The 27,221-nt window shown below is 52.0% G+C and overlaps 1 protein-coding gene across 1 annotated transcript in view; it reads right to left on the bottom strand.

Annotated features, from left to right (window-relative positions):
- The window catches only part of LOC135526865 (protein numb homolog), an 81,426-nt gene that overhangs the window by 24,095 nt on the left and 30,110 nt on the right, over nucleotides 1-27,221 (bottom strand). Inside the window, exon 3 of the mRNA XM_064955534.1 lies at nucleotides 6,628-6,702. Within this exon, the coding sequence (XP_064811606.1) occupies nucleotides 6,628-6,702 (75 nt within the window). The remainder of the gene's footprint in view (nucleotides 1-6,627; nucleotides 6,703-27,221) is intronic.

Below are 27,221 nucleotides of genomic sequence, written 5' to 3'. Positions count from 1 at the left end.
GTGCACCAGAGCCTCCCACTCCTCATTCTATTCTGGTTAGAGACAGTTTGCGCTGTTCTGTGAAGGGAGTAGTACACAGTATTGTAAGAGATCTTCAGTTTCTTGGCAATTTCTCACATGGAATAGCCTTCATTTCTCAGAACAAGGGTTCGCAGTCTGCCTCCCAAATGAGGCAGGGCTGCGCTCCTAGACAGAGTCACCCTCCCAAATGAGGCAGGGCAGCGCTCCTAGACAGAGTCACCCTCCCAAATGAGGCAGGGCTGCGCTCCTAGACAGAGTCACCCTCCCAAATGAGGCAGGGCAGCGCTCCTAGACAGAGTCACCCTCCCAAATGAGGCAGGGCAGCGCTCCTAGACAGAGTCACCCTCCCAAATGAGGCAGGGCAGCGCTCCTAGACAGAGTCACCCTCCCAAATGAGGCAGGGCTGCTCTCCTAGACAGAGTCACCCTCCCAAATGAGGCAGGGCAGCGCTCCTAGACAGAGTCACCAACCCAAATGAGGCAGGGCAGCGCTCCTAGACAGAGTCACCCTCCCAAATGAGGCAGGGCTGCTCTCCTAGACAGAGTCACCCTCCCAAATGAGGCAGGGCAGCGCTCCTAGACAGAGTCACCCACCCAAATGAGGCAGGGCAGCGCTCCTAGACAGACTCACCCTCCCAAATGAGGCAGGGCAGCGCTCCTAGACAGAGTCACCCTCCCAAATGAGTCAGGGCTGCTCTCCTAGACAGAGTCACCCTTTCTGTCCCAACACTGTTGGTCCCTTTAATTCCTCTGGAACCTATAGTGAGAGATGGAAGTAGCGAGGCTACAGGTGTGTCTGTCTGGGTGACAGGCCCCCCCCGGGCTCAGTGAGTAAAGCTGGGTTCAACAGATGACCAGACGGGATAGTACAGCCAGACCCTCAGACCTGGAGAACCAGACTACAGTACACTGGGTGGAGTAGCAGTACCTCAGACCTGGAGAACCAGACTACAGTACACTGGGTGGAGTAGCAGTACCTCAGACCCGGAGAACCAGACTACAGTACACTGGGTGGAGTAGCAGTACCTCAGACCCGGAGAACCAGACTACAGTACACTGGGTGGAGTAGCAGTACCTCAGACCCGGAGAACCAGACTACAGTACACTGGGTGGAGTAGCAGTACCTCAGACCCGGAGAACCAGACTACAGTACACTGGGTGGAGTAGCAGTACCTCAGACCTGTAGAACCAGACTACAGTACACTGGGTGGAGTAGCAGTACCTCAGACCTGGAGAACCAGACTACAGTACACTGGGTGGAGTAGCAGTGTTTCAAATGAAAAATGGCTCCTGTGTACATTCAGGGTCAGACCCTGACCGATACAGGGGAAGACTGGCTAGAAACACACTAGGGTCAGACCCTGACCGATACAGGGGAAGACTGGCTAGAAACACACTAGGGTCAGACCCTGACCGATACAGGGGAAGACTGGCTAGAAACACACTAGGGTCAGACCCTGACCGATACAGGGGAAGACTGGCTAGAAACACACTAGGGTCAGACCCTGACCGATTCAGGGGAAGACTGGCTAGAAACACACTAGGGTCAGACCCTGACCGATACAGGGGAAGACTGGCTAGAAACACACTAGGGTCAGACCCTGACCGATACAGGGGAAGACTGGCTAGAAACACACTAGGGTCAGACCCTGACCGATACAGGGGAAGACTGGCTAGAAACACACTAGGGTCAGACCCTGACCGATACAGGGGAAGACTGGCTAGAAACACACTAGGGTCAGACCCTGACCGATACAGGGGAAGACTGGCTAGAAACACACTAGGGTCAGACCCTGACCGATACAGGGGAAGACTGGCTAGAAACACACTAGGGTCAGACCCTGACCGATACAGGGGAAGACAGGCTAGAAACACACTAGGGTCAGACCCTGACCGATACAGGGGAAGACTGGCTAGAAACACACTAGGGTCAGACCCTGACCGATACAGGGGAAGACTGGCTAGAAACACACTAGGGTCAGACCCTGACCGATACAGGGGAAGACTGGCTAGAAACACACTAGGGTCAGACCCTGACCGATACAGGGGAAGACTGGCTCGAAACACACTAGGGTCAGACCCTGACCGATACAGGGGAAGACTGGCTCGAAACACACTAGGGTCAGACCCTGACCGATACAGGGGAAGACTGGCTCGAAACACACTAGGGTCAGACCCTGACCGATACAGGGGAAGACTGGCTAGAAACACACTAGGGTCAAACCCTGACCGATACAGGGGAAGACTGGCTAGAAACACACTAGGGTCAGACCCTGACCGATACAGGGGAAGACTGGCTCGAAACAAATCAGGGAATGGAAGGATACTAGCCAGTGGTGTGGGGGCTGTGCTTTGGCATAGTGGGTGGGGTTATATCCTTCCTGTTTGGCCCTGTCCGGGGGTGTCCTCGGGTGGGGCCACAGTGTCTCCTGACCCCTCCTGTCTCAGCCTTCAGTATTTATGCTGCAGTAGTTTATGTGTCGGGGGGCTGGGGTCAGTTTGTTATATCTGGAGTACTTCTCCTGTCCAATTCGGTGTCCTGTGTGAATCTAAGTGTGCGTTCTCTAATTCTCTCCTTCTCTCTCTCGGAGGACCTGAGCCCTAGGACCATGCCCCAGGACTACCTGACATGATGACTCCTTGCTGTCCCCAGTCCACCTGGCCGTGCTGCTGCTCCAGTTTCAACTGAACCGCGGCCCTAGGACCATGCCCCAGGACTACTTGACATGATGACTCCTTGCTGTCCCCAGTCCACCTGGCCGTGCTGCTGCTCCAGTTTCAACTGTTCTGCCTTATTATTATTCGACCATGCTGGTCATTTATGAACATTTGAACATCTTGGCCATGTTCTGTTATAATCTCTACCCGGCACAGCCAGAAGAGGACTGGCCACCCCACATAGCCTGGTTCCTCTCTAGGTTTCTTCCTAGGTTTTGGCTTTTCTAGGGAGTTTTTCCTAGCCACCGTGCTTCTACACCTGCATTGCTTGCTGTTTGGGGTTTTAGGCTGGGTTTCTGTACAGCACTTTGAGATATCAGCTGATGTACGAAGGGCTATATAAATAAATTTGATTTGATTTGATTTTGACTTAACGACGCCACACGGTGAGCGATTACAAATAGACAAATGGGGAATAGAGAGGAGAGGAGGGCTCCCTGTTCTGGAGAGGAGGGCTCCCTGTTCTGGAGAGGAGAGGAGGGCTCCCTGTTCTGGAGAGGAGAGGAGGGCTCCCTGTTCTGGAGAGGAGAGGAGGGCTCCCTGTTCTGGAGAGGAGAGGAGGGCTCCCTGTTCTGGACAGGAGAGGAGGGCTCCCTGTTTTGGAGAGGAGAGGAGGGCTCCCTGTTCTGGAGAGGAGGGCTCCCTGTTCTGGAGAGGAGGGCTCCCTGTTCTGGAGAGAGGAGGGGGCTCCCTGTTCTGGAGAGGAGAGGAGGGCTCCCTGTTCTGGAGAGGAGAGGAGGGCTCCCTGTTCTGGAGAGGAGAGGAGGGCTCCCTGTTCTGGACAGGAGAGGAGGGCTCCCTGTTCTGGACAGGAGAGGAGGGCTCCCTGTTCTGGACAGGAGAGGAGGGCTCCCTGTTCTGGAGAGGAGGGCTCCCTGTTCTGGAGAGGAGGGCTCCCTGTTCTGGAGAGGAGGGCTCCCTGTTCTGGACAGGAGAGGAGGGCTCCCTGTTCTAGAGAGGAGAGGAGGGCTCCCTGTTCTAGAGAGGAGGGCTCCCTGTTCTGGAGAGGAGGGCTCCCTGTTCTGGAGAGGAGGGCTCCCTGTTCTGGAGAGGAGGGCTCCCTGTTCTGGAGAGGAGGGCTCCCTGTTCTGGAGAGGAGGGCTCCCTGTTCTGGAGAGGAGAGGAGGGCTCCCTGTTCTGGAGAGGAGAGGAGGGCTCCCTGTTCTGGAGAGGAGAGGAGGGCTCCCTGTTCTGGAGAGGGAGAGGAGGGCTCCCTGTTCTGGAGAGGAGCTCCCTGTTCTGGACAGGAGAGGAGGGCTCCCTGTTCTGGACAGGAGAGGAGGGCTCCTGTTCTGGACAGGAGAGGAGGGCTCCCTGTTCTGGAGAGGAGGGCTCCCTGTTCTGGAGAGGAGGGCTCCCTGTTCTGGAGAGGAGGGCTCCCTGTTCTGGACAGGAGAGGAGGGCTCCCTGTTCTAGAGAGGAGAGGAGGGCTCCCTGTTCTAGAGAGGAGGGCTCCCTGTTCTGGAGAGGAGGGCTCCCTGTTCTGGAGAGGAGGGCTCCCTGTTCTGGAGAGGAGGGCTCCCTGTTCTGGAGAGGAGGGCTCCCTGTTCTGGAGAGGAGGGCTCCCTGTTCTGGAGAGGAGAGGAGGGCTCCCTGTTCTGGAGAGGAGGGCTCCCTGTTCTGGAGAGGAGGGCTCCCTGTTCTGGAGAGGAGAGGAGGGCTCCCTGTTCTGGAGAGGAGAGGAGGGCTCCCTGTTCTGGAGAGGAGAGGAGGGCTCAATGTTCTGGAGAGGAGAGGAGGGCTCAATGTTCTGGAGAGGAGAGGAGGGCTCAATGTTCTGGAGAGGAGAGGAGGGCTCAATGTTCTGGAGAGGAGAGGAGGGCTCAATGTTCTGGAGAGGAGAGGAGGGCTCCCTGTTCTGGAGAGGAGAGGAGGGCTCCCTGTTCTGGAGAGGAGAGGAGGGCTCCCTGTTCTGGAGAGGAGAGGAGGGCTCCCTGTTCTGGAGAGGAGAGGAGGGCTCCCTGTTCTGGAGAGGAGAGGAGGGCTCCCTGTTCTGGAGAGGAGAGGAGGGCTCCCTGTTCTGGAGAGGAGAGGAGGGCTCCCTGTTCTGGAGAGGAGAGGAGGGCTCCCTGTTCTGGAGAGGAGAGGAGGGCTCCCTGTTCTGGAGAGGAGAGGAGGGCTCCCTGTTCTGGAGAGGAGAGGAGGGCTCCCTGTTCTGGAGAGGAGAGGAGGGCTCCCTGTTCTGGAGAGGAGAGGAGGGCTCCCTGTTCTGGAGAGGAGAGGAGGGCTCCCTGTTCTGGAGAGGAGAGGAGGGCTCCCTGTTTTGGAGAGGAGGGCTCCCTGTTTTGGAGAGGAGAGGAGGGCTCCCTGTTCTGGAGAGGAGAGGAGGGCTCCCTGTTCTGGAGAGGAGAGGAGGGCTCCCTGTTCTGGAGAGGAGGGCTCCCTGTTCTTGAGAGCCCACAGGCCTACACAGAGCCTTCGTAAAGTATTCTGACCCCTTGACTTTTTCACATTTTGTTACATTAGTCTTATTCTAAAATGTATGAAATTGTCCCCCCCCCTCAATCTACACACAATACCCCATATTGACAAAGCAAAAACAGGTTTTTGAGAAATTACATTTACATAAGTATTCAGACCCTTTACTCAGTACTTTGTTGAAGCACCTTTGCCAGTGATTACAGCCTCCAGTCTTCTTGGGTATGATGCTACAAGCTTGGCACACCTGAATTTGGGGAGTTTCTCCCATTCTTCTCTGCAGATTCTCTCAAGCTCTGTCAGGTTGGATGGGGAGTGTTGCTGCACAGCTATTTTCAAGTCTCTCCAGAGATGTTTGATCAGGTTCAAGTCCAGGCTCTGGCTGGGCCACTCAAGGACATTCAGAGACTTGTCCCGAAGCCACTCCTGCGTTGTCTTGGCTGTGTGCTTAAGGGTCGTTGTCCTGTTGGATGGTGAACCTTCATCCCAGAGGTCCTGAGAGCTCTGGAGCACATTTCCATCCAGGATCTCTCTGTACTTTGCTCTGTTCATCTTTGCCTCGATCTTGACAAGTCTCTCTGGTCCTGCCATTTAAAAACATCCCCACATCATGATGTCTTTTACCGAGGAGTGGTTTCCCGCCTGGCCACTCTACCATAAAGGCCGGATTGGTGAAGAGCTACAGAGATGGTTGTCCTTCTGGAAGGTTCTCATCTCCCCAGAGGAACTCTGGAGCTCTGTCAGACTGACCATGGGGTTCTTGGTCACCTCCCTGACCAAGGCCCTTCTCCCAGCTCTGGGAAAGAGTCTTGGTGTTACTAAACTTCTTCCTTTTCAGAATGAGGGAGGCCACTGTGTTCTTGGGAACCTTCAATGCTGCCAAAATGTTTTGGTACCCCTTCCCCAGATCTGTGGCTCAACACAATCCTGTCTCGGAGCGCTACGGACAATTCCTTTGACCTCTTTGCTTGGTTTTTGCTCTGACATGAACTGTCAATTTGTGGGACATTATATAGACAGGCGTGTGCCTTTCCAAATCATGTCCAATCAATTACATTTACCGCAGGTGGACTCAAATCAAGTTGTAGAAACATCTCAAGGATGATCAATGGAAACAGGATGCACCTGAGCTCAATTTCGAGTCTCACAGCAAAATGTCTGAATTACGTAAGGAATTAAGTAGAAATAAGGTATTTCTGTTTTACATATTTTTTTATACATTTGCAGAAATGTCTTAAAACCTGTTTTCACTTTGTCATTATGGGTATATTATTGTGTGTGGTTTGATAAGGAAAAAATAGCTGTAATCCATTTTAGAATAAATGTTTAATGTAACAAAAGGTGGGAAAAGTCAAGGGGCCTGAATACTTTGAAGGCTCTGTAGCTACGGGGGCGTATTTAAACATATGGTCCAGTGAGTGTGAGAGACAGACAGGAGGACAGACAGGAAGACAGACAGACCTCTACCTACCGTCTTGAGCTGCTTCACTGCATCCTCACAAATGTGCATTCCTCTTGACTCCTCCACCTCTACATGACCCAGGTACTAGAGAGAGAGAGAGACACAGAGCGACAGAGAGACAGAGCGACAGAGAGACACAGAGCGACAGAGACACAGAGCGACAGAGAGACACAGAGCGACAGAGAGACACAGAGCGACAGAGAGAGACAGAGCGACAGAGAGAGACAGAGCGACAGAGAGAGACAGAGCGACAGAGAGAGACAGAGAGAGACAGAGAGAGACAGAGAGACAGAGAGACAGAGAGTTAGTGACTCCGGTAGAAGAAACTGTGCCAGCATGTTGCGAGTGGTTACGTCCTCTTCCTGCCTCTCCCTCCCAGGGGGCCCCAAAAGGTCCCCGTGCCAACGGGTCCTTCCTGCTTCTCCCTCCCAGGGGGCCCCAAAGGTCCCCGTGCCAGCGGGTCCTTCCTGCTTCTCCCTCCCAGGGGCCCCAAAAGGTCCCCGTGCCAACGGGTCCTTCCTGCTTCTCCCTCCCAGGGGGCCCCAAAAGGTCCCCGTGCCAACGGGTCCTTCCTGCTTCTCCCTCCCAGGGGGCCCCAAAAGGTCCCCGTGCCAACGGGTCCTTCCTGCTTCTCCCTCCCAGGGGGCCCCAAAAGGTCCTCGTGCCAACGGGTCCTTCCTGCTTCTCCCTCCCAGGGGGCCCCAAAAGGTCCCCGTGCCAACGGGTCCTTCCTGCTTCTCCCTCCCAGGGGGCCCCAAAGGTCCCCGTGCCAACGGGTCCTTCCTGCCTCTCCCTCCCAGGGGACCCCAAAAGGTCCCCGTGCCAACGGGTCCTTCCTGCTTCTCCCTCCCAGGGGGCCCCAAAAGGTCCCCGTGCCAACGGGTCCTTCCTGCTTCTCCCTCCCAGGGGGCCCCAAAAGGTCCCCGTGCCAACGGGTCCTTCCTGCTTCTCCCTCCCAGGGGGCCCCAAAAGGTCCCCGTGCCAACGGGTCCTTCCTGCCTCTCCCTCCCAGGGGACCCCAAAAGGTCCCCGTGCCAACGGGTCCTTCCTGCTTCTCCCTCCCAGGGGGCCCCAAAAGGTCCCCGTGCCAACGGGTCCTTCCTGCTTCTCCCTCCCAGGGGGCCCCAAAAGGTCCCCGTGCCAACGGGTCCTTCCTGCTTCTCCCTCCCAGGGGGCCCAAAGGTCCCCGTGCCAACGGGTCCCTCCTGCTTCTCCCTCCCAGGGGGCCCCAAAAGGTCCCTGTGCCAACGGGTCCTTCCTGCCTCTCCCTCCCAGGGGACCCCAAAAGGTCCCCGTGCCAACGGGTCCTTCCTGCTTCTCCCTCCCAGCGGGCCCCAAAAGGTCCCTGTGCCAACGGGTCCTTCCTGCTCCTGAGAATGACGGTGTCTCAAATGGAAACATACTTTTGTCGAGGGCCCATAGAGATTAGGGTGCCATTTGGGATGCACTATAGGACTGGTTTCTGTAAGTTATATTAATAGACAGTAGACTTAGGGATTAGGGTGCCATTTGGGACAGTGTGATTTTGGGGTAACCCCTGCCTTGTAAGGGTGTGTGCTATGGTCACTGTTACTAACTACCTATAAGGTTAGTATAACTAGAAGAGATGAGGTGTAAAATGTGTCAGCTCAGGGCTCCAGCTATGTGGTTTGAAACTACCCAGAAGCCTCTTCTACGCTGCTGCTACTCTGTTTATTATCTACACATAGTCAATTTAATAACTCCCCCTACAGGTACATATTACCTCGACTAACCGGTGGTGCCACCCCCCTCCCCTCACATGGACTCTGTACCGGTACCCCCCCCCCACATGGACTCTGTGCCCGGTACCCCCCCCCTCCCCCCCCCCTCCCCTCCCCTCACATGGACTCTGTACCGGTACCCCCTCCCTCCTCTCCGCCCCTCCCCTCACATGGACTCTGTGCCGGTGCCCCCTCCCTCCCCTCACATGGACTCTGTACCGGTACCCCCTCCCTCCCCTCACATGGACTCTGTGCCGGTACCCCCCCCCTCCCCTCACATGGACTCTGTACCGGTACCCCCCCACATGGACTCTACCGGTACCCCCTCCCTCCCCTCCCCTCACCTCACATGGACTCTGTACCGGTACCCCCCCACATGGACTCTGTACCGGTACCCCCTCCCTCCCCTCCCCTCACTTGGACTCTGTACCGGTACCCCCCCTCACATGGACTCTGTGCCGGTACCCCCCCTCCCTCCCTCCCCCTCCCCTCACATGGACTCTGTGCCGGTACCCCCCCCTTACATGGACTCTGTACCGGTACCCCCCCTCACATGGACTCTGTACCGGTACCCCCCTCACATGGACTCTGTACCGGTACCCCCCCCCCCCCCCACATGGACTCTGTACCGGTACCCCCCCTCCCCTCACATGGACTCTGTACCGTACCCCCCCCCCCCCCTCACATGGACTCTGTACCGGTACCCCCCCCCCCTCACATGGACTCTCTACCGGTACCCCCCCCCCTCACATGGACTCTGTACCGGTACCCCCCCTCACATGGACTCTGTACCGGTACACCACCCCCTCACATGGACTCTGTACCGGTACCCCCCCCCTCACATGGACTCTGTACCGGTACCCCCCCCTCACATGGACTCTGTACCGGTACCCGCCGTCTCGCTTGTTATTTTACTGCTGCCGTTGTAATTATGTTACTTTTTTTATTTTCTATTTGTTTCTTAACTCCTTAAAGCACTGTTGGTTAATGGCTTGTAAATAATTATTTCACGGTGAGGTCAAAACCTGTTGTATTTGGAGCATGTGACTATTAATAGCCCACCCCCCCCGTGTGTGTGTGTGTCACAGTGGTCCCGCCTGGACGGTTTCCTCTTGTTGGCTATATCGGAAAAATGTATGAAAACAAAAAAAATGTCCTGTTTGGTCTTAATTTAAGGTCAGGGTTAGGCAGAAGGTTACCAGTGTGGTTAAGGTCAGGGTTAGGCAGAAGGTTACCAGTGTAGTTAAGGTCAGGGTTAGGCAGAAGGTTACCAGTGTAGTTAAGGTCAGGGTTAGGCAGAAGGTTACCAGTGTAGTTAAGGTCAGGGTTAGGCAGAAGGTTACCAGTGTGGTCAGGGTTAGGCAGAAGGTTACCAGTGTAGTTAAGGTCAGGGTTAGGCAGAAGGTTACCAGTGTAGTTAAGGTCAGGGTTTAGCAGAAGGTTACCAGTGTGGTTAAGGTCAGGGTTAGGCAGAAGGTTACCAGTGTGGTTAAGGTCAGGGTTAGGCAGAAGGTTACCAGTGTGGTTAAGGTCAGGGTTTAGCAGAAGGTTACCAGTGTGGTTAAAGTCAGGGTTAGGCAGAAGGTTACCAGTGTAGTTAAGGTCAGGGTTAGGCAGAAGGTTACCAGTGTAGTTAAGGTCAGGGTTAGGCAGAAGGTTACCAGTGTAGTTAAGGTCAGGGTTAGGCAGAAGGTTACCAGTGTGGTTAAGGTCAGGGTTTAGCAGAAGGTTACCAGTGTGGTTAAAGTCAGGGTTAGGCAGAAGGTTACCAGTGTAGTTAAGGTCAGGGTTAGGCAGAAGGTTACCAGTGTGGTCAGGGTTAGGCAGAAGGTTACCAGTGTAGTTAAGGTCAGGGTTAGGCAGAAGGTTACCAGTGTAGTTAAGGTCAGGGTTTAGCAGAAGGTTACCAGTGTGGTTAAGGTCAGGGTTAGGCAGAAGGTTACCAGTGTGGTTAAGGTCAGGGTTTAGCAGAAGGTTACCAGTGTGGTTAAGGTCAGGGTTAGGCAGAAGGTAACCAGTGTGGTTAAGGTCAGGGTTAGGCAGAAGGTTACCAGTGTAGTTAAGGTCAGGGTTTAGCAGAAGGTTACCAGTGTAGTTAAGGTCAGGGTTAGGCAGAAGGTTACCAGTGTAGTTAAGGTCAGGGTTTAGCAGAAGGTTACCAGTGTGGTTAAGGTCAGGGTTAGGCAGAAGGTTACCAGTGTAGTTAAGGTCAGGGTTAGGCAGAAGGTTACCAGTGTAGTTAAGGTCAGGGTTAGGCAGAAGGTTACCAGTGTAGTTAAGGTCAGGGTTTAGCAGAAGGTTACCAGTGTAGTTAAAGTCAGGGTTAGGCAGAAGGTTACCAGTGTAGTTAAGGTCAGGGTCAGGCAGAAGGTTACCAGTGTGGTTAAGGTCAGGGTTAGGCAGAAGGTTACCAGTGTGGTTAAGGTCAGGGTCAGGCAGAAGGTTACCAGTGTAGTTAAGGTTAGGCAGAAGGTTACCAGTGTGGTCAGGGTTAGGCAGAAGGTTACCAGTGTGGTTAAGGTCAGGGTTAGGCAGAAGGTTACCAGTGTGGTCAGGGTTAGGCAGAAGGTTACCAGTGTAGTTAAGGTCAGGGTTAGGCAGAAGGTTACCAGTGTAGTTAAGGTCAGGGTTAGGCAGAAGGTTACCAGTGTGGTTAAAGTCAGGGTTTAGCAGAAGGTTACCAGTGTGGTTAAGGTCAGGGTTAGGCAGAAGGTTACCAGTGTGGTTAAGGTTAGGGTTAGGCAGAAGGTTACCAGTGTGGTCAGGGTTAGGCAGAAGGTTACCAGTGTGGTCAGGGTTAGGCAAGAGGTTACCAGTGTGGTTAAGGTCAGGGTTAGGCAGAAGGTTACCAGTGTGGTTAAGGTCAGGGTTAGGCAGAAGGTTACCAGTGTGGTTAAAGTCAGGGTTAGGCAGAAGGTTACCAGTGTAGTTAAGGTCAGGGTTAGGCAGAAGGTTACCAGTGTGGTCAGGGTTAGGCAAGAGGTTACCAGTATGGTTAAGGTCAGGGTTAGGCAGAAGGTCACCAGTGTGGTTAAAGTCAGGGTTAGGCAGAAGGTTACCAGTGTAGTTAAGGTCAGGGTTAGGCAGAAGGTTACCAGTGTGGTCAGGGTTAGGCAAGAGGTTACCAGTATGGTTAAGGTCAGGGTTAGGCAGAAGGTTACCAGTGTGGTTAAAGTCAGGGTTAGGCAAGAGGTTACCAGTGTGGTTAAGGTCAGGGTTAGGCAGAAGGTTACCAGTGTGGTTAAGGTTAGGGTAAGGCAGAAGGTTACCAGTGTGGTCAGGGTTAGGCAGAAGGTTACCAGTGTGGTCAGGGTTAGGCAAGAGGTTACCAGTGTGGTTAAGGTCAGGGTTAGGCAGAAGGTTACCAGTGTGGTTAAGGTTAGGGTTAGGCAGAAGGTTACCAGTGTGGTTAAGGTTAGGGTTAGGCAAGAGGTTACCAGTATGGTTAAGGTCAGGGTTAGGCAGAAGGTTACCAGTGTGGTTAAGGTCAGGGTTAGGCAGAAGGTTACCAGTGTGGTCAGGGTTAGGCAGAAGGTTACCAGTGTAGTTAAGGTCAGGGTTAGGCAGAAGGTTACCAGTGTAGTTAAGGTCAGGGTTAGGCAGAAGGTTACCAGTGTGGTTAAAGTCAGGGTTTAGCAGAAGGTTACCAGTGTGGTTAAGGTCAGGGTTAGGCAGAAGGTTACCAGTGTGGTTAAGGTTAGGGTTAGGCAGAAGGTTACCAGTGTGGTCAGGGTTAGGCAGAAGGTTACCAGTGTGGTCAGGGTTAGGCAAGAGGTTACCAGTGTGGTTAAGGTCAGGGTTAGGCAGAAGGTTACCAGTGTGGTTAAGGTCAGGGTTAGGCAGAAGGTTACCAGTGTGGTTAAAGTCAGGGTTAGGCAGAAGGTTACCAGTGTAGTTAAGGTCAGGGTTAGGCAGAAGGTTACCAGTGTGGTCAGGGTTAGGCAAGAGGTTACCAGTATGGTTAAGGTCAGGGTTAGGCAGAAGGTCACCAGTGTGGTTAAAGTCAGGGTTAGGCAGAAGGTTACCAGTGTGGTTAAAGTCAGGGTTAGGCAGAAGGTTACCAGTGTAGTTAAGGTCAGGGTTAGGCAGAAGGTTACCAGTGTGGTCAGGGTTAGGCAAGAGGTTACCAGTATGGTTAAGGTCAGGGTTAGGCAGAAGGTTACCAGTGTGGTTAAAGTCAGGGTTAGGCAAGAGGTTACCAGTGTGGTTAAGGTCAGGGTTAGGCAGAAGGTTACCAGTGTGGTTAAGGTTAGGGTAAGGCAGAAGGTTACCAGTGTGGTCAGGGTTAGGCAGAAGGTTACCAGTGTGGTCAGGGTTAGGCAAGAGGTTACCAGTGTGGTTAAGGTCAGGGTTAGGCAGAAGGTTACCAGTGTGGTTAAGGTTAGGGTTAGGCAGAAGGTTACCAGTGTGGTTAAGGTTAGGGTTAGGCAAGAGGTTACCAGTATGGTTAAGGTCAGGGTTAGGCAGAAGGTTACCAGTGTGGTTAAAGTCAGGGTTAGGCAGAAGGTTACCAGTGTAGTTAAGGTCAGGGTTAGGCAGAAGGTTACCAGTGTGGTCAGGGTTAGGCAGAAGGTTACCAGTGTGGTCAGGGTTAGGCAGAAGGTTACCAGTGTAGTTAAGGTCAGGGTTAGGCAGAAGGTTACCAGTGTGGTCAGGGTTAGGCAGAAGGTTACCAGTGTGGTCAGGGTTAGGCAGAAGGTTACCAGTGTGGTCAGGGTTAGGCAGAAGGTTACCAGTGTGGTCAGGGTTAGGCAGAAGGTTACCAGTGTGGTCAGGGTTAGGCAGAAGGTTACCAGTGTGGTCAGGGTTAGGCAGAAGGTTACCAGTGTGGTCAGGGTTAGGCAGAAGGTTACCAGTGTGGTTAAGGTTAGGCAGAAGGTTACCAGTGTGGTCAGGGTTAGGCAGAAGGTTACCAGTGTAGTTAAGGTCAGGGTTAGGCAGAAGGTTACCAGTGTGGTCAGGGTTAGGCAGAAGGTTACCAGTGTGGTCAGGGTTAGGCAGAAGGTTACCAGTGTGGTCAGGGTTAGGCAGAAGGTTACCAGTGTGGTCAGGGTTAGGCAGAAGGTTACCAGTGTGGTCAGGGTTAGGCAGAAGGTTACCAGTGTGGTTAAGGTCAGGGTTAGGCAGAAGGTTACCAGTGTGGTCAGGGTTAGGCAAGAGGTTACCAGTGTGGTCAGGGTTAGGCAGAAGGTTACCAGTGTGGTCAGGGTTAGGCAAGAGGTTACCAGTGTGGTCAGGGTTAGGCAGAAGGTTACCAGTGTGGTCAGGGTTAGGCAGAAGGTTACCAGTGTGGTCAGGGTTAGGCAGAAGGTTACCAGTGTGGTCAGGGTTAGGCAGAAGGTTACCAGTGTGGTTAAGGTTAGGCAGAAGGTTACCAGTGTGGTCAGGGTTAGGCAGAAGGTTACCAGTGTGGTCAGGGTTAGGCAGAAGGTTACCAGTGTGGTTAAGGTCAGGGTTAGGCAGAAGGTTACCAGTGTGGTCAGGGTTAGGCAAGAGGTTACCAGTGTGGTCAGGGTTAGGCAGAAGGTTACCAGTGTGGTCAGGGTTAGGCAAGAGGTTACCAGTGTGGTCAGGGTTAGGCAGAAGGTTACCAGTGTGGTTAAGGTCAGGGTTAGGCAGAAGGTTACCAGTGTGGTTAAGGTCAGGGTTAGGCAGAAGGTTACCAGTGTGGTCAGGGTTAGGCAAGAGGTTACCAGTGTGGTCAGGGTTAGGCAGAAGGTTACCAGTGTGGTCAGGGTTAGGCAAGAGGTTACCAGTGTGGTCAGGGTTAGGCAGAAGGTTACCAGTGTGGTTAAGGTCAGGGTTAGGCAGAAGGTTACCAGTGTGGTCAGGGTTAGGCAGAAGGTTACCAGTGTGGTCAGGGTTAGGCAGAAGGTTACCAGTGTGGTCAGGGTTAGGCAGAAGGTTACCAGTGTGGTCAGGGTTAGGCAGAAGGTTACCAGTGTGGTTAAGGTCAGGGTTAGGCAAGAGGTTACCAGTGTGGTCAGGGTTAGGCAGAAGGTTACCAGTGTGGTTAAGGTCAGGGTTAGGCAGAAGGTTACCAGTGTGGTCAGGGTTAGGCAGAAGGTTACCAGTGTGGTCAGGGTTAGGCAGAAGGTTACCAGTGTGGTCAGGGTTAGGCAGAAGGTTACCAGTGTGGTCAGGGTTAGGCAGAAGGTTACCAGTGTGGTCAGGGTTAGGCAGAAGGTTACCAGTGTGGTCAGGGTTAGGCAGAAGGTTACCAGTGTGGTCAGGGTTAGGCAGAAGGTTACCAGTGTGGTCAGGGTTAGGCAGAAGGTTACCAGTGTGGTTAAGGTCAGGGTTAGGCAAGAGGTTACCAGTGTGGTTAAGGTCAGGGTTAGGCAGAAGGTTACCAGTGTGGTTAAGGTTAGGGTTAGGCAGAAGGTTACCAGTGTGGTTAAGGTTAGGGTTAGGCAAGAGGTTACCAGTATGGTTAAGGTCAGGGTTAGGCAGAAGGTTACCAGTGTGGTTAAAGTCAGGGTTAGGCAGAAGGTTACCAGTGTGGTCAGGGTTAGGCAAGAGGTTACCAGTGTAGTTAAGGTCAGGGTTAGGCAGAAGGTTACCAGTGTGGTTAAGGTCAGGGTTAGGCAGAAGGTTACCAGTGTGGTTAAGGTCAGGGTTAGGCAGAATGTTACCAGTGTGGTTAAGGTCAGGGTTAGGCAGAATGTTACCAGTGTGGTTAAGGTCAGGGTTAGGCAGAAGGTTACCAGTGTAGTTAAGGTCAGGGTTAGGCAGAAGGTTACCAGTGTGGTTAAGGTCAGGGTTAGGCAGAAGGTTACCAGTGTGGTTAAGGTCAGGGTTAGGCAGAAGGTTACCAGTGTGGTCAGGGTTAGGCAGAAGGTTACCAGTGTGGTTAAGGCAGGGTTAGGCAGAAGGTTACCAGTGTGGTTAAGGTCAGGGTTAGGCAGAAGGTTACCAGTGTAGTTAAGGTCAGGGTTAGGCAGAAGGTTACCAGTGTGGTTAAGGTCAGGGTTAGGCAGAAGGTTACCAGTGTGGTTAAGGTCAGGGTTAGGCAGAAGGTTACCAGTGTAGTTAAGGTCAGGGTTAGGCAGAAGGTTACCAGTGTGGTTAAAGTCAGGGTTAGGCAGAAGGTTACCAGTGTGGTTAAGGTCAGGGTTAGGCAGAAGGTTACCAGTGTGGTCAGGGTTAGGCAGAAGGTAACCAGTGTGGTTAAGGTCAGGGTTAGGGAGAAGGTTACCAGTGTGGTTAAGGTCAGGGTTAGGCAAGAGGTTACCAGTGTGGTTAAGGTCAGGGTTAGGCAGAAGGTTACCAGTGTGGTTAAGGTCAGGGTTAGGCAGAAGGTTACCAGTGTGGTTAAGGTCAGGGTTAGGCAAGAGGTTACCAGTGTGGTTAAGGTCAGGGTTAGGCAGAAGGTTACCAGTGTGGTTAAGGTCAGGGTTAGGCAGAAGGTTACCAGTGTGGTTAAGGTCAGGGTTAGGCAGAAGGTTACCAGTGTGGTCAGGGTTAGGCAAGAGGTTACCAGTGTGGTCAGGGTTAGGCAGAAGGTTACCAGTGTGGTCAGGGTTAGGCAAGAGGTTACCAGTGTGGTCAGGGTTAGGCAGAAGGTTACCAGTGTGGTTAAGGTCAGGGTTAGGCAGAAGGTTACCAGTGTGGTTAAGGTCAGGGTTAGGCAGAAGGTTACCAGTGTGGTCAGGGTTAGGCAAGAGGTTACCAGTGTGGTCAGGGTTAGGCAGAAGGTTACCAGTGTGGTCAGGGTTAGGCAAGAGGTTACCAGTGTGGTCAGGGTTAGGCAGAAGGTTACCAGTGTGGTTAAGGTCAGGGTTAGGCAGAAGGTTACCAGTGTGGTCAGGGTTAGGCAGAAGGTTACCAGTGTGGTCAGGGTTAGGCAGAAGGTTACCAGTGTGGTCAGGGTTAGGCAGAAGGTTACCAGTGTGGTCAGGGTTAGGCAGAAGGTTACCAGTGTGGTTAAGGTCAGGGTTAGGCAAGAGGTTACCAGTGTGGTCAGGGTTAGGCAGAAGGTTACCAGTGTGGTTAAGGTCAGGGTTAGGCAGAAGGTTACCAGTGTGGTCAGGGTTAGGCAGAAGGTTACCAGTGTGGTCAGGGTTAGGCAGAAGGTTACCAGTGTGGTCAGGGTTAGGCAGAAGGTTACCAGTGTGGTCAGGGTTAGGCAGAAGGTTACCAGTGTGGTCAGGGTTAGGCAGAAGGTTACCAGTGTGGTCAGGGTTAGGCAGAAGGTTACCAGTGTGGTCAGGGTTAGGCAGAAGGTTACCAGTGTGGTCAGGGTTAGGCAGAAGGTTACCAGTGTGGTTAAGGTCAGGGTTAGGCAAGAGGTTACCAGTGTGGTTAAGGTCAGGGTTAGGCAGAAGGTTACCAGTGTGGTTAAGGTTAGGGTTAGGCAGAAGGTTACCAGTGTGGTTAAGGTTAGGGTTAGGCAAGAGGTTACCAGTATGGTTAAGGTCAGGGTTAGGCAGAAGGTTACCAGTGTGGTTAAAGTCAGGGTTAGGCAGAAGGTTACCAGTGTGGTCAGGGTTAGGCAAGAGGTTACCAGTGTAGTTAAGGTCAGGGTTAGGCAGAAGGTTACCAGTGTGGTTAAGGTCAGGGTTAGGCAGAAGGTTACCAGTGTGGTTAAGGTCAGGGTTAGGCAGAATGTTACCAGTGTGGTTAAGGTCAGGGTTAGGCAGAATGTTACCAGTGTGGTTAAGGTCAGGGTTAGGCAGAAGGTTACCAGTGTAGTTAAGGTCAGGGTTAGGCAGAAGGTTACCAGTGTGGTTAAGGTCAGGGTTAGGCAGAAGGTTACCAGTGTGGTTAAGGTCAGGGTTAGGCAGAAGGTTACCAGTGTGGTCAGGGTTAGGCAGAAGGTTACCAGTGTGGTTAAGGCAGGGTTAGGCAGAAGGTTACCAGTGTGGTTAAGGTCAGGGTTAGGCAGAAGGTTACCAGTGTAGTTAAGGTCAGGGTTAGGCAGAAGGTTACCAGTGTGGTTAAGGTCAGGGTTAGGCAGAAGGTTACCAGTGTGGTTAAGGTCAGGGTTAGGCAGAAGGTTACCAGTGTGGTTAAGGTCAGGGTTAGGCAGAAGGTTACCAGTGTGGTCAGGGTTAGGCAGAAGGTTACCAGTGTGGTTAAGGCAGGGTTAGGCAGAAGGTTACCAGTGTGGTTAAGGTCAGGGTTAGGCAGAAGGTTACCAGTGTAGTTAAGGTCAGGGTTAGGCAGAAGGTTACCAGTGTGGTTAAGGTCAGGGTTAGGCAGAAGGTTACCAGTGTGGTTAAGGTCAGGGTTAGGCAGAAGGTTACCAGTGTAGTTAAGGTCAGGGTTAGGCAGAAGGTTACCAGTGTGGTTAAAGTCAGGGTTAGGCAGAAGGTTACCAGTGTGGTTAAGGTCAGGGTTAGGCAGAAGGTTACCAGTGTGGTCAGGGTTAGGCAGAAGGTTACCAGTGTGGTTAAGGTCAGGGTTAGGGAGAAGGTTACCAGTGTGGTTAAGGTCAGGGTTAGGCAAGAGGTTACCAGTGTGGTTAAGGTCAGGGTTAGGCAGAAGGTTACCAGTGTGGTTAAGGTCAGGGTTAGGCAGAAGGTTACCAGTGTGGTTAAGGTCAGGGTTAGGCAAGAGGTTACCAGTGTGGTTAAGGTCAGGGTTAGGCAGAAGGTTACCAGTGTGGTTAAGGTCAGGGTTAGGCAGAAGGTTACCAGTGTGGTTAAGGTCAGGGTTAGGCAGAAGGTTACCAGTGTGGTTAAGGTCAGGGTTAGGCAGAAGGTTACCAGTGTAGTTAAGGTCAGGGTTAGGCAGAAGGTTACCAGTGTGGTTAAGGTCAGGGTTAGGCAGAAGGTTACCAGTGTGGTTAAGGTCAGGGTTAGGCAGAAGGTTACCAGTGTGGTCAGGGTTAGGCAAGAGGTTACCAGTGTGGTTAAGGTCAGGGTTAGGCAGAAGGTTACCAGTGTGGTTAAGGTCAGGGTTAGGCAAGAGGTTACCAGTGTAGTTAAGGTCAGGGTTAGGCAGAAGGTTACCAGTGTAGTTAAGGTCAGGGTTAGGCAAGAGGTTACCAGTGTGGTTAAGGTCAGGGTTAGGCAGAAGGTTACCAGTGTGGTCAGGGTTAGGCAGAAGGTTACCAGTGTGGTCAGGGTTAGGCAGAAGGTTACCAGTGTGGTCAGGGTTAGGCAGAATGTTACCAGTGTGGTTAAGGTCAGGGTTAGGCAGAATGTTACCAGTGTGGTTAAGGTCAGGGTTAGGCAGAAGGTTACCAGTGTAGTTAAGGTCAGGGTTAGGCAGAAGGTTACCAGTGTGGTTAAGGTCAGGGTTAGGCAGAAGGTTACCAGTGTGGTCAGGGTTAGGCAGAAGGTTACCAGTGTGGTCAGGGTTAGGCAGAAGGTTACCAGTGTGGTTAAGGTCAGGGTTAGGCAGAAGGTTACCAGTGTGGTCAGGGTTAGGCAGAAGGTTACCAGTGTAGTTAAGGTCAGGGTTAGGCAGAAGGTTACCAGTGTAGTTAAGGTCAGGGTTAGGCAGAAGGTTACCAGTGTAGTTAAGGTCAGGGTTAGGCAAGAGGTTACCAGTGTGGTTAAGGTCAGGGTTAGGCAGAAGGTTACCAGTGTGGTCAGGGTTAGGCAGAAGGTTACCAGTGTGGTCAGGGTTAGGCAGAAGGTTACCAGTGTAGTTAAGGTCAGGGTTAGGCAGAAGGTTACCAGTGTAGTTAAGGTCAGGGTTAGGCAGAAGGTTACCAGTGTGGTTAAAGTCAGGGTTTAGCAGAAGGTTACCAGTGTGGTTAAGGTCAGGGTTAGGCAGAAGGTTACCAGTGTGGTTAAGGTTAGGGTTAGGCAGAAGGTTACCAGTGTGGTCAGGGTTAGGCAGAAGGTTACCAGTGTGGTCAGGGTTAGGCAAGAGGTTACCAGTGTGGTTAAGGTCAGGGTTAGGCAGAAGGTTACCAGTGTGGTTAAGGTCAGGGTTAGGCAGAAGGTTACCAGTGTGGTTAAAGTCAGGGTTAGGCAGAAGGTTACCAGTGTAGTTAAGGTCAGGGTTAGGCAGAAGGTTACCAGTGTGGTCAGGGTTAGGCAAGAGGTTACCAGTATGGTTAAGGTCAGGGTTAGGCAGAAGGTCACCAGTGTGGTTAAAGTCAGGGTTAGGCAGAAGGTTACCAGTGTAGTTAAGGTCAGGGTTAGGCAGAAGGTTACCAGTGTGGTCAGGGTTAGGCAAGAGGTTACCAGTATGGTTAAGGTCAGGGTTAGGCAGAAGGTTACCAGTGTGGTTAAAGTCAGGGTTAGGCAAGAGGTTACCAGTGTGGTTAAGGTCAGGGTTAGGCAGAAGGTTACCAGTGTGGTTAAGGTTAGGGTAAGGCAGAAGGTTACCAGTGTGGTCAGGGTTAGGCAGAAGGTTACCAGTGTGGTCAGGGTTAGGCAAGAGGTTACCAGTGTGGTTAAGGTCAGGGTTAGGCAGAAGGTTACCAGTGTGGTTAAGGTTAGGGTTAGGCAGAAGGTTACCAGTGTGGTTAAGGTTAGGGTTAGGCAAGAGGTTACCAGTATGGTTAAGGTCAGGGTTAGGCAGAAGGTTACCAGTGTGGTTAAAGTCAGGGTTAGGCAGAAGGTTACCAGTGTAGTTAAGGTCAGGGTTAGGCAGAAGGTTACCAGTGTGGTCAGGGTTAGGCAGAAGGTTACCAGTGTGGTCAGGGTTAGGCAGAAGGTTACCAGTGTGGTCAGGGTTAGGCAGAAGGTTACCAGTGTGGTCAGGGTTAGGCAGAAGGTTACCAGTGTGGTCAGGGTTAGGCAGAAGGTTACCAGTGTGGTCAGGGTTAGGCAGAAGGTTACCAGTGTGGTCAGGGTTAGGCAGAAGGTTACCAGTGTGGTCAGGGTTAGGCAGAAGGTTACCAGTGTGGTCAGGGTTAGGCAGAAGGTTACCAGTGTGGTCAGGGTTAGGCAGAAGGTTACCAGTGTGGTTAAGGTTAGGCAGAAGGTTACCAGTGTAGTTAAGGTCAGGGTTAGGCAGAAGGTTACCAGTGTGGTCAGGGTTAGGCAGAAGGTTACCAGTGTGGTCAGGGTTAGGCAGAAGGTTACCAGTGTGGTCAGGGTTAGGCAGAAGGTTACCAGTGTGGTCAGGGTTAGGCAGAAGGTTACCAGTGTGGTCAGGGTTAGGCAGAAGGTTACCAGTGTGGTCAGGGTTAGGCAGAAGGTTACCAGTGTGGTCAGGGTTAGGCAGAAGGTTACCAGTGTGGTTAAGGTCAGGGTTAGGCAGAAGGTTACCAGTGTGGTCAGGGTTAGGCAAGAGGTTACCAGTGTGGTCAGGGTTAGGCAGAAGGTTACCAGTGTGGTCAGGGTTAGGCAAGAGGTTACCAGTGTGGTCAGGGTTAGGCAGAAGGTTACCAGTGTGGTTAAGGTCAGGGTTAGGCAGAAGGTTACCAGTGTGGTTAAGGTCAGGGTTAGGCAGAAGGTTACCAGTGTGGTCAGGGTTAGGCAAGAGGTTACCAGTGTGGTCAGGGTTAGGCAGAAGGTTACCAGTGTGGTCAGGGTTAGGCAAGAGGTTACCAGTGTGGTCAGGGTTAGGCAGAAGGTTACCAGTGTGGTTAAGGTCAGGGTTAGGCAGAAGGTTACCAGTGTGGTCAGGGTTAGGCAGAAGGTTACCAGTGTGGTCAGGGTTAGGCAGAAGGTTACCAGTGTGGTCAGGGTTAGGCAGAAGGTTACCAGTGTGGTCAGGGTTAGGCAGAAGGTTACCAGTGTGGTTAAGGTCAGGGTTAGGCAAGAGGTTACCAGTGTGGTCAGGGTTAGGCAGAAGGTTACCAGTGTGGTTAAGGTCAGGGTTAGGCAGAAGGTTACCAGTGTGGTCAGGGTTAGGCAGAAGGTTACCAGTGTGGTCAGGGTTAGGCAGAAGGTTACCAGTGTGGTCAGGGTTAGGCAGAAGGTTACCAGTGTGGTCAGGGTTAGGCAGAAGGTTACCAGTGTGGTCAGGGTTAGGCAGAAGGTTACCAGTGTGGTCAGGGTTAGGCAGAAGGTTACCAGTGTGGTCAGGGTTAGGCAGAAGGTTACCAGTGTGGTCAGGGTTAGGCAGAAGGTTACCAGTGTGGTTAAGGTCAGGGTTAGGCAAGAGGTTACCAGTGTGGTTAAGGTCAGGGTTAGGCAGAAGGTTACCAGTGTGGTTAAGGTTAGGGTTAGGCAGAAGGTTACCAGTGTGGTTAAGGTTAGGGTTAGGCAAGAGGTTACCAGTATGGTTAAGGTCAGGGTTAGGCAGAAGGTTACCAGTGTGGTTAAAGTCAGGGTTAGGCAGAAGGTTACCAGTGTGGTCAGGGTTAGGCAAGAGGTTACCAGTGTAGTTAAGGTCAGGGTTAGGCAGAAGGTTACCAGTGTGGTTAAGGTCAGGGTTAGGCAGAAGGTTACCAGTGTGGTTAAGGTCAGGGTTAGGCAGAATGTTACCAGTGTGGTTAAGGTCAGGGTTAGGCAGAATGTTACCAGTGTGGTTAAGGTCAGGGTTAGGCAGAAGGTTACCAGTGTAGTTAAGGTCAGGGTTAGGCAGAAGGTTACCAGTGTGGTTAAGGTCAGGGTTAGGCAGAAGGTTACCAGTGTGGTTAAGGTCAGGGTTAGGCAGAAGGTTACCAGTGTGGTCAGGGTTAGGCAGAAGGTTACCAGTGTGGTTAAGGCAGGGTTAGGCAGAAGGTTACCAGTGTGGTTAAGGTCAGGGTTAGGCAGAAGGTTACCAGTGTAGTTAAGGTCAGGGTTAGGCAGAAGGTTACCAGTGTGGTTAAGGTCAGGGTTAGGCAGAAGGTTACCAGTGTGGTTAAGGTCAGGGTTAGGCAGAAGGTTACCAGTGTAGTTAAGGTCAGGGTTAGGCAGAAGGTTACCAGTGTGGTTAAAGTCAGGGTTAGGCAGAAGGTTACCAGTGTGGTTAAGGTCAGGGTTAGGCAGAAGGTTACCAGTGTGGTCAGGGTTAGGCAGAAGGTTACCAGTGTGGTTAAGGTCAGGGTTAGGGAGAAGGTTACCAGTGTGGTTAAGGTCAGGGTTAGGCAAGAGGTTACCAGTGTGGTTAAGGTCAGGGTTAGGCAGAAGGTTACCAGTGTGGTTAAGGTCAGGGTTAGGCAGAAGGTTACCAGTGTGGTTAAGGTCAGGGTTAGGCAAGAGGTTACCAGTGTGGTTAAGGTCAGGGTTAGGCAGAAGGTTACCAGTGTGGTTAAGGTCAGGGTTAGGCAGAAGGTTACCAGTGTGGTTAAGGTCAGGGTTAGGCAGAAGGTTACCAGTGTGGTTAAGGTCAGGGTTAGGCAGAAGGTTACCAGTGTAGTTAAGGTCAGGGTTAGGCAGAAGGTTACCAGTGTGGTTAAGGTCAGGGTTAGGCAGAAGGTTACCAGTGTGGTTAAGGTCAGGGTTAGGCAGAAGGTTACCAGTGTGGTCAGGGTTAGGCAAGAGGTTACCAGTGTGGTTAAGGTCAGGGTTAGGCAGAAGGTTACCAGTGTGGTTAAGGTCAGGGTTAGGCAAGAGGTTACCAGTGTAGTTAAGGTCAGGGTTAGGCAGAAGGTTACCAGTGTGGTCAGGGTTAGGCAAGAGGTTACCAGTGTAGTTAAGGTCAGGGTTAGGCAAGAGGTTACCAGTGTAGTTAAGGTCAGGGTTAGGCAGAAGGTTACCAGTGTGGTCAGGGTTAGGCAGAAGGTTACCAGTGTAGTTAAGGTCAGGGTTAGGCAGAAGGTTACCAGTGTAGTTAAGGTCAGGGTTAGGCAGAAGGTTACCAGTGTAGTTAAGGTCAGGGTTAGGCAGAAGGTTACCAGTGTAGTTAAGGTCAGGGTTAGGCAAGAGGTTACCAGTGTGGTTAAGGTCAGGGTTAGGCAGAAGGTTACCAGTGTGGTCAGGGTTAGGCAGAAGGTTACCAGTGTGGTCAGGGTTAGGCAGAAGGTTACCAGTGTGGTCAGGGTTAGGCAGAAGGTTACCAGTGTGGTTAAGGTCAGGGTTAGGCAGAAGGTTACCAGTGTGGTCAGGGTTAGGCAGAAGGTTACCAGTGTAGTTAAGGTCAGGGTTAGGCAGAAGGTTACCAGTGTAGTTAAGGTCAGGGTTAGGCAGAAGGTTACCAGTGTGGTTAAAGTCAGGGTTTAGCAGAAGGTTACCAGTGTGGTTAAGGTCAGGGTTAGGCAGAAGGTTACCAGTGTGGTTAAGGTTAGGGTTAGGCAGAAGGTTACCAGTGTGGTCAGGGTTAGGCAGAAGGTTACCAGTGTGGTCAGGGTTAGGCAAGAGGTTACCAGTGTGGTTAAGGTCAGGGTTAGGCAGAAGGTTACCAGTGTGGTTAAGGTCAGGGTTAGGCAGAAGGTTACCAGTGTGGTTAAAGTCAGGGTTAGGCAGAAGGTTACCAGTGTAGTTAAGGTCAGGGTTAGGCAGAAGGTTACCAGTGTGGTCAGGGTTAGGCAAGAGGTTACCAGTATGGTTAAGGTCAGGGTTAGGCAGAAGGTCACCAGTGTGGTTAAAGTCAGGGTTAGGCAGAAGGTTACCAGTGTAGTTAAGGTCAGGGTTAGGCAGAAGGTTACCAGTGTGGTCAGGGTTAGGCAAGAGGTTACCAGTATGGTTAAGGTCAGGGTTAGGCAGAAGGTTACCAGTGTGGTTAAAGTCAGGGTTAGGCAAGAGGTTACCAGTGTGGTTAAGGTCAGGGTTAGGCAGAAGGTTACCAGTGTGGTTAAGGTTAGGGTAAGGCAGAAGGTTACCAGTGTGGTCAGGGTTAGGCAGAAGGTTACCAGTGTGGTCAGGGTTAGGCAAGAGGTTACCAGTGTGGTTAAGGTCAGGGTTAGGCAGAAGGTTACCAGTGTGGTTAAGGTTAGGGTTAGGCAGAAGGTTACCAGTGTGGTTAAGGTTAGGGTTAGGCAAGAGGTTACCAGTATGGTTAAAGTCAGGGTTAGGCAGAAGGTTACCAGTGTAGTTAAGGTCAGGGTTAGGCAGAAGGTTACCAGTGTGGTCAGGGTTAGGCAGAAGGTTACCAGTGTGGTCAGGGTTAGGCAGAAGGTTACCAGTGTGGTCAGGGTTAGGCAGAAGGTTACCAGTGTGGTCAGGGTTAGGCAGAAGGTTACCAGTGTGGTCAGGGTTAGGCAGAAGGTTACCAGTGTGGTCAGGGTTAGGCAGAAGGTTACCAGTGTGGTCAGGGTTAGGCAGAAGGTTACCAGTGTGGTCAGGGTTAGGCAGAAGGTTACCAGTGTGGTCAGGGTTAGGCAGAAGGTTACCAGTGTGGTCAGGGTTAGGCAGAAGGTTACCAGTGTGGTCAGGGTTAGGCAGAAGGTTACCAGTGTGGTTAAGGTTAGGCAGAAGGTTACCAGTGTGGTCAGGGTTAGGCAGAAGGTTACCAGTGTAGTTAAGGTCAGGGTTAGGCAGAAGGTTACCAGTGTGGTCAGGGTTAGGCAGAAGGTTACCAGTGTGGTCAGGGTTAGGCAGAAGGTTACCAGTGTGGTCAGGGTTAGGCAGAAGGTTACCAGTGTGGTCAGGGTTAGGCAGAAGGTTACCAGTGTGGTCAGGGTTAGGCAGAAGGTTACCAGTGTGGTTAAGGTCAGGGTTAGGCAGAAGGTTACCAGTGTGGTTAAGGTCAGGGTTAGGCAGAATGTTACCAGTGTGGTTAAGGTCAGGGTTAGGCAGAATGTTACCAGTGTGGTTAAGGTCAGGGTTAGGCAGAAGGTTACCAGTGTAGTTAAGGTCAGGGTTAGGCAGAAGGTTACCAGTGTGGTTAAGGTCAGGGTTAGGCAGAAGGTTACCAGTGTGGTTAAGGTCAGGGTTAGGCAGAAGGTTACCAGTGTGGTCAGGGTTAGGCAGAAGGTTACCAGTGTGGTTAAGGCAGGGTTAGGCAGAAGGTTACCAGTGTGGTTAAGGTCAGGGTTAGGCAGAAGGTTACCAGTGTAGTTAAGGTCAGGGTTAGGCAGAAGGTTACCAGTGTGGTTAAGGTCAGGGTTAGGCAGAAGGTTACCAGTGTGGTTAAGGTCAGGGTTAGGCAGAAGGTTACCAGTGTAGTTAAGGTCAGGGTTAGGCAGAAGGTTACCAGTGTGGTTAAAGTCAGGGTTAGGCAGAAGGTTACCAGTGTGGTTAAGGTCAGGGTTAGGCAGAAGGTTACCAGTGTGGTCAGGGTTAGGCAGAAGGTTACCAGTGTGGTTAAGGTCAGGGTTAGGGAGAAGGTTACCAGTGTGGTTAAGGTCAGGGTTAGGCAAGAGGTTACCAGTGTGGTTAAGGTCAGGGTTAGGCAGAAGGTTACCAGTGTGGTTAAGGTCAGGGTTAGGCAGAAGGTTACCAGTGTGGTTAAGGTCAGGGTTAGGCAAGAGGTTACCAGTGTGGTTAAGGTCAGGGTTAGGCAGAAGGTTACCAGTGTGGTTAAGGTCAGGGTTAGGCAGAAGGTTACCAGTGTGGTTAAGGTCAGGGTTAGGCAGAAGGTTACCAGTGTGGTTAAGGTCAGGGTTAGGCAGAAGGTTACCAGTGTAGTTAAGGTCAGGGTTAGGCAGAAGGTTACCAGTGTGGTTAAGGTCAGGGTTAGGCAGAAGGTTACCAGTGTGGTTAAGGTCAGGGTTAGGCAGAAGGTTACCAGTGTGGTCAGGGTTAGGCAAGAGGTTACCAGTGTGGTTAAGGTCAGGGTTAGGCAGAAGGTTACCAGTGTGGTTAAGGTCAGGGTTAGGCAAGAGGTTACCAGTGTAGTTAAGGTCAGGGTTAGGCAGAAGGTTACCAGTGTGGTTAGGGTTAGGCAAGAGGTTACCAGTGTAGTTAAGGTCAGGGTTAGGCAAGAGGTTACCAGTGTAGTTAAGGTCAGGGTTAGGCAGAAGGTTACCAGTGTGGTCAGGGTTAGGCAGAAGGTTACCAGTGTAGTTAAGGTCAGGGTTAGGCAGAAGGTTACCAGTGTAGTTAAGGTCAGGGTTAGGCAGAAGGTTACCAGTGTGGTCAGGGTTAGGCAAGAGGTTACCAGTGTAGTTAAGGTCAGGGTTAGGCAAGAGGTTACCAGTGTAGTTAAGGTCAGGGTTAGGCAGAAGGTTACCAGTGTGGTCAGGGTTAGGCAAGAGGTTACCAGTGTAGTTAAGGTCAGGGTTAGGCAGAAGGTTACCAGTGTGGTCAGGGTTAGGCAAGAGGTTACCAGTGTAGTTAAGGTCAGGGTTAGGCAGAAGGTTACCAGTGTAGTTAAAGTCAGGGTTAGGCAGAAGGTTACCAGTGTGGTTAAAGTCAGGGTTAGGCAGAAGGTTACCAGTGTGGTTAAAGTCAGGGTTAGGCAGAAGGTTACCAGTGTGGTTAAAGTCAGGGTTAGGCAGAAGGTTACCAGTGTGGTTAAGGTCAGGGTTAGGCAGAAGGTTACCAGTGTGGTCAGGGTTAGGCAAGAGGTTACCAGTGTAGTTAAAGTCAGGGTTAGGCAGAAGGTTACCAGTGTGGTTAAAGTCAGGGTTAGGCAGAAGGTTACCAGTGTGGTTAAAGTCAGGGTTAGGCAGAAGGTTACCAGTGTAGTTAAGGTCAGGGTTAGGCAGAAGGTTACCAGTGTGGTCAGGGTTAGGCAAGAGGTTACCAGTGTAGTTAAGGTCAGGGTTAGGCAGAAGGTTACCAGTGTGGTTAAAGTCAGGGTTAAGCAGAAGGTTACCAGTGTGGTTAAAGTCAAGATAACATCTGATTTTAAGAAGATAAATTGTAGAAATAGGCGGGGGTTTAAGATTTTGTGGCTATGGTAACTAGTGACGACCGGCTCCACACAGGAAGTCCTTACCCTTTCCAACCCTTAGTGAACTCTCTCTCACACAGGCTGTGACCCCCGCCCAACCACCAGCCCCCTACACCCCCCACCCTGTCAGTCTGTCCCACTAGGCTATGACTCACAACTCGGCAACTGAATTGCACCCCCCCCCCCCTGTTTTGCCCTCAGAAAAGCCTCAATTCGTCTGGGTACGGACTCTACAAGGTGTCTAAAGCGTTCCACAGGGATGCTGGCCCATGTTGACTCTACAAGGTGTCTAAAGCGTTCCAC

This window comes from Oncorhynchus masou, chromosome 32 (assembly GCF_036934945.1).
Source record: "Oncorhynchus masou masou isolate Uvic2021 chromosome 32, UVic_Omas_1.1, whole genome shotgun sequence".
Taxonomy (NCBI): domain Eukaryota; kingdom Metazoa; phylum Chordata; class Actinopteri; order Salmoniformes; family Salmonidae; genus Oncorhynchus; species Oncorhynchus masou.
The sequence above is the reverse complement of the archived record's forward strand: the minus strand, read 5'-3'. Positions and strand labels throughout refer to the sequence as shown.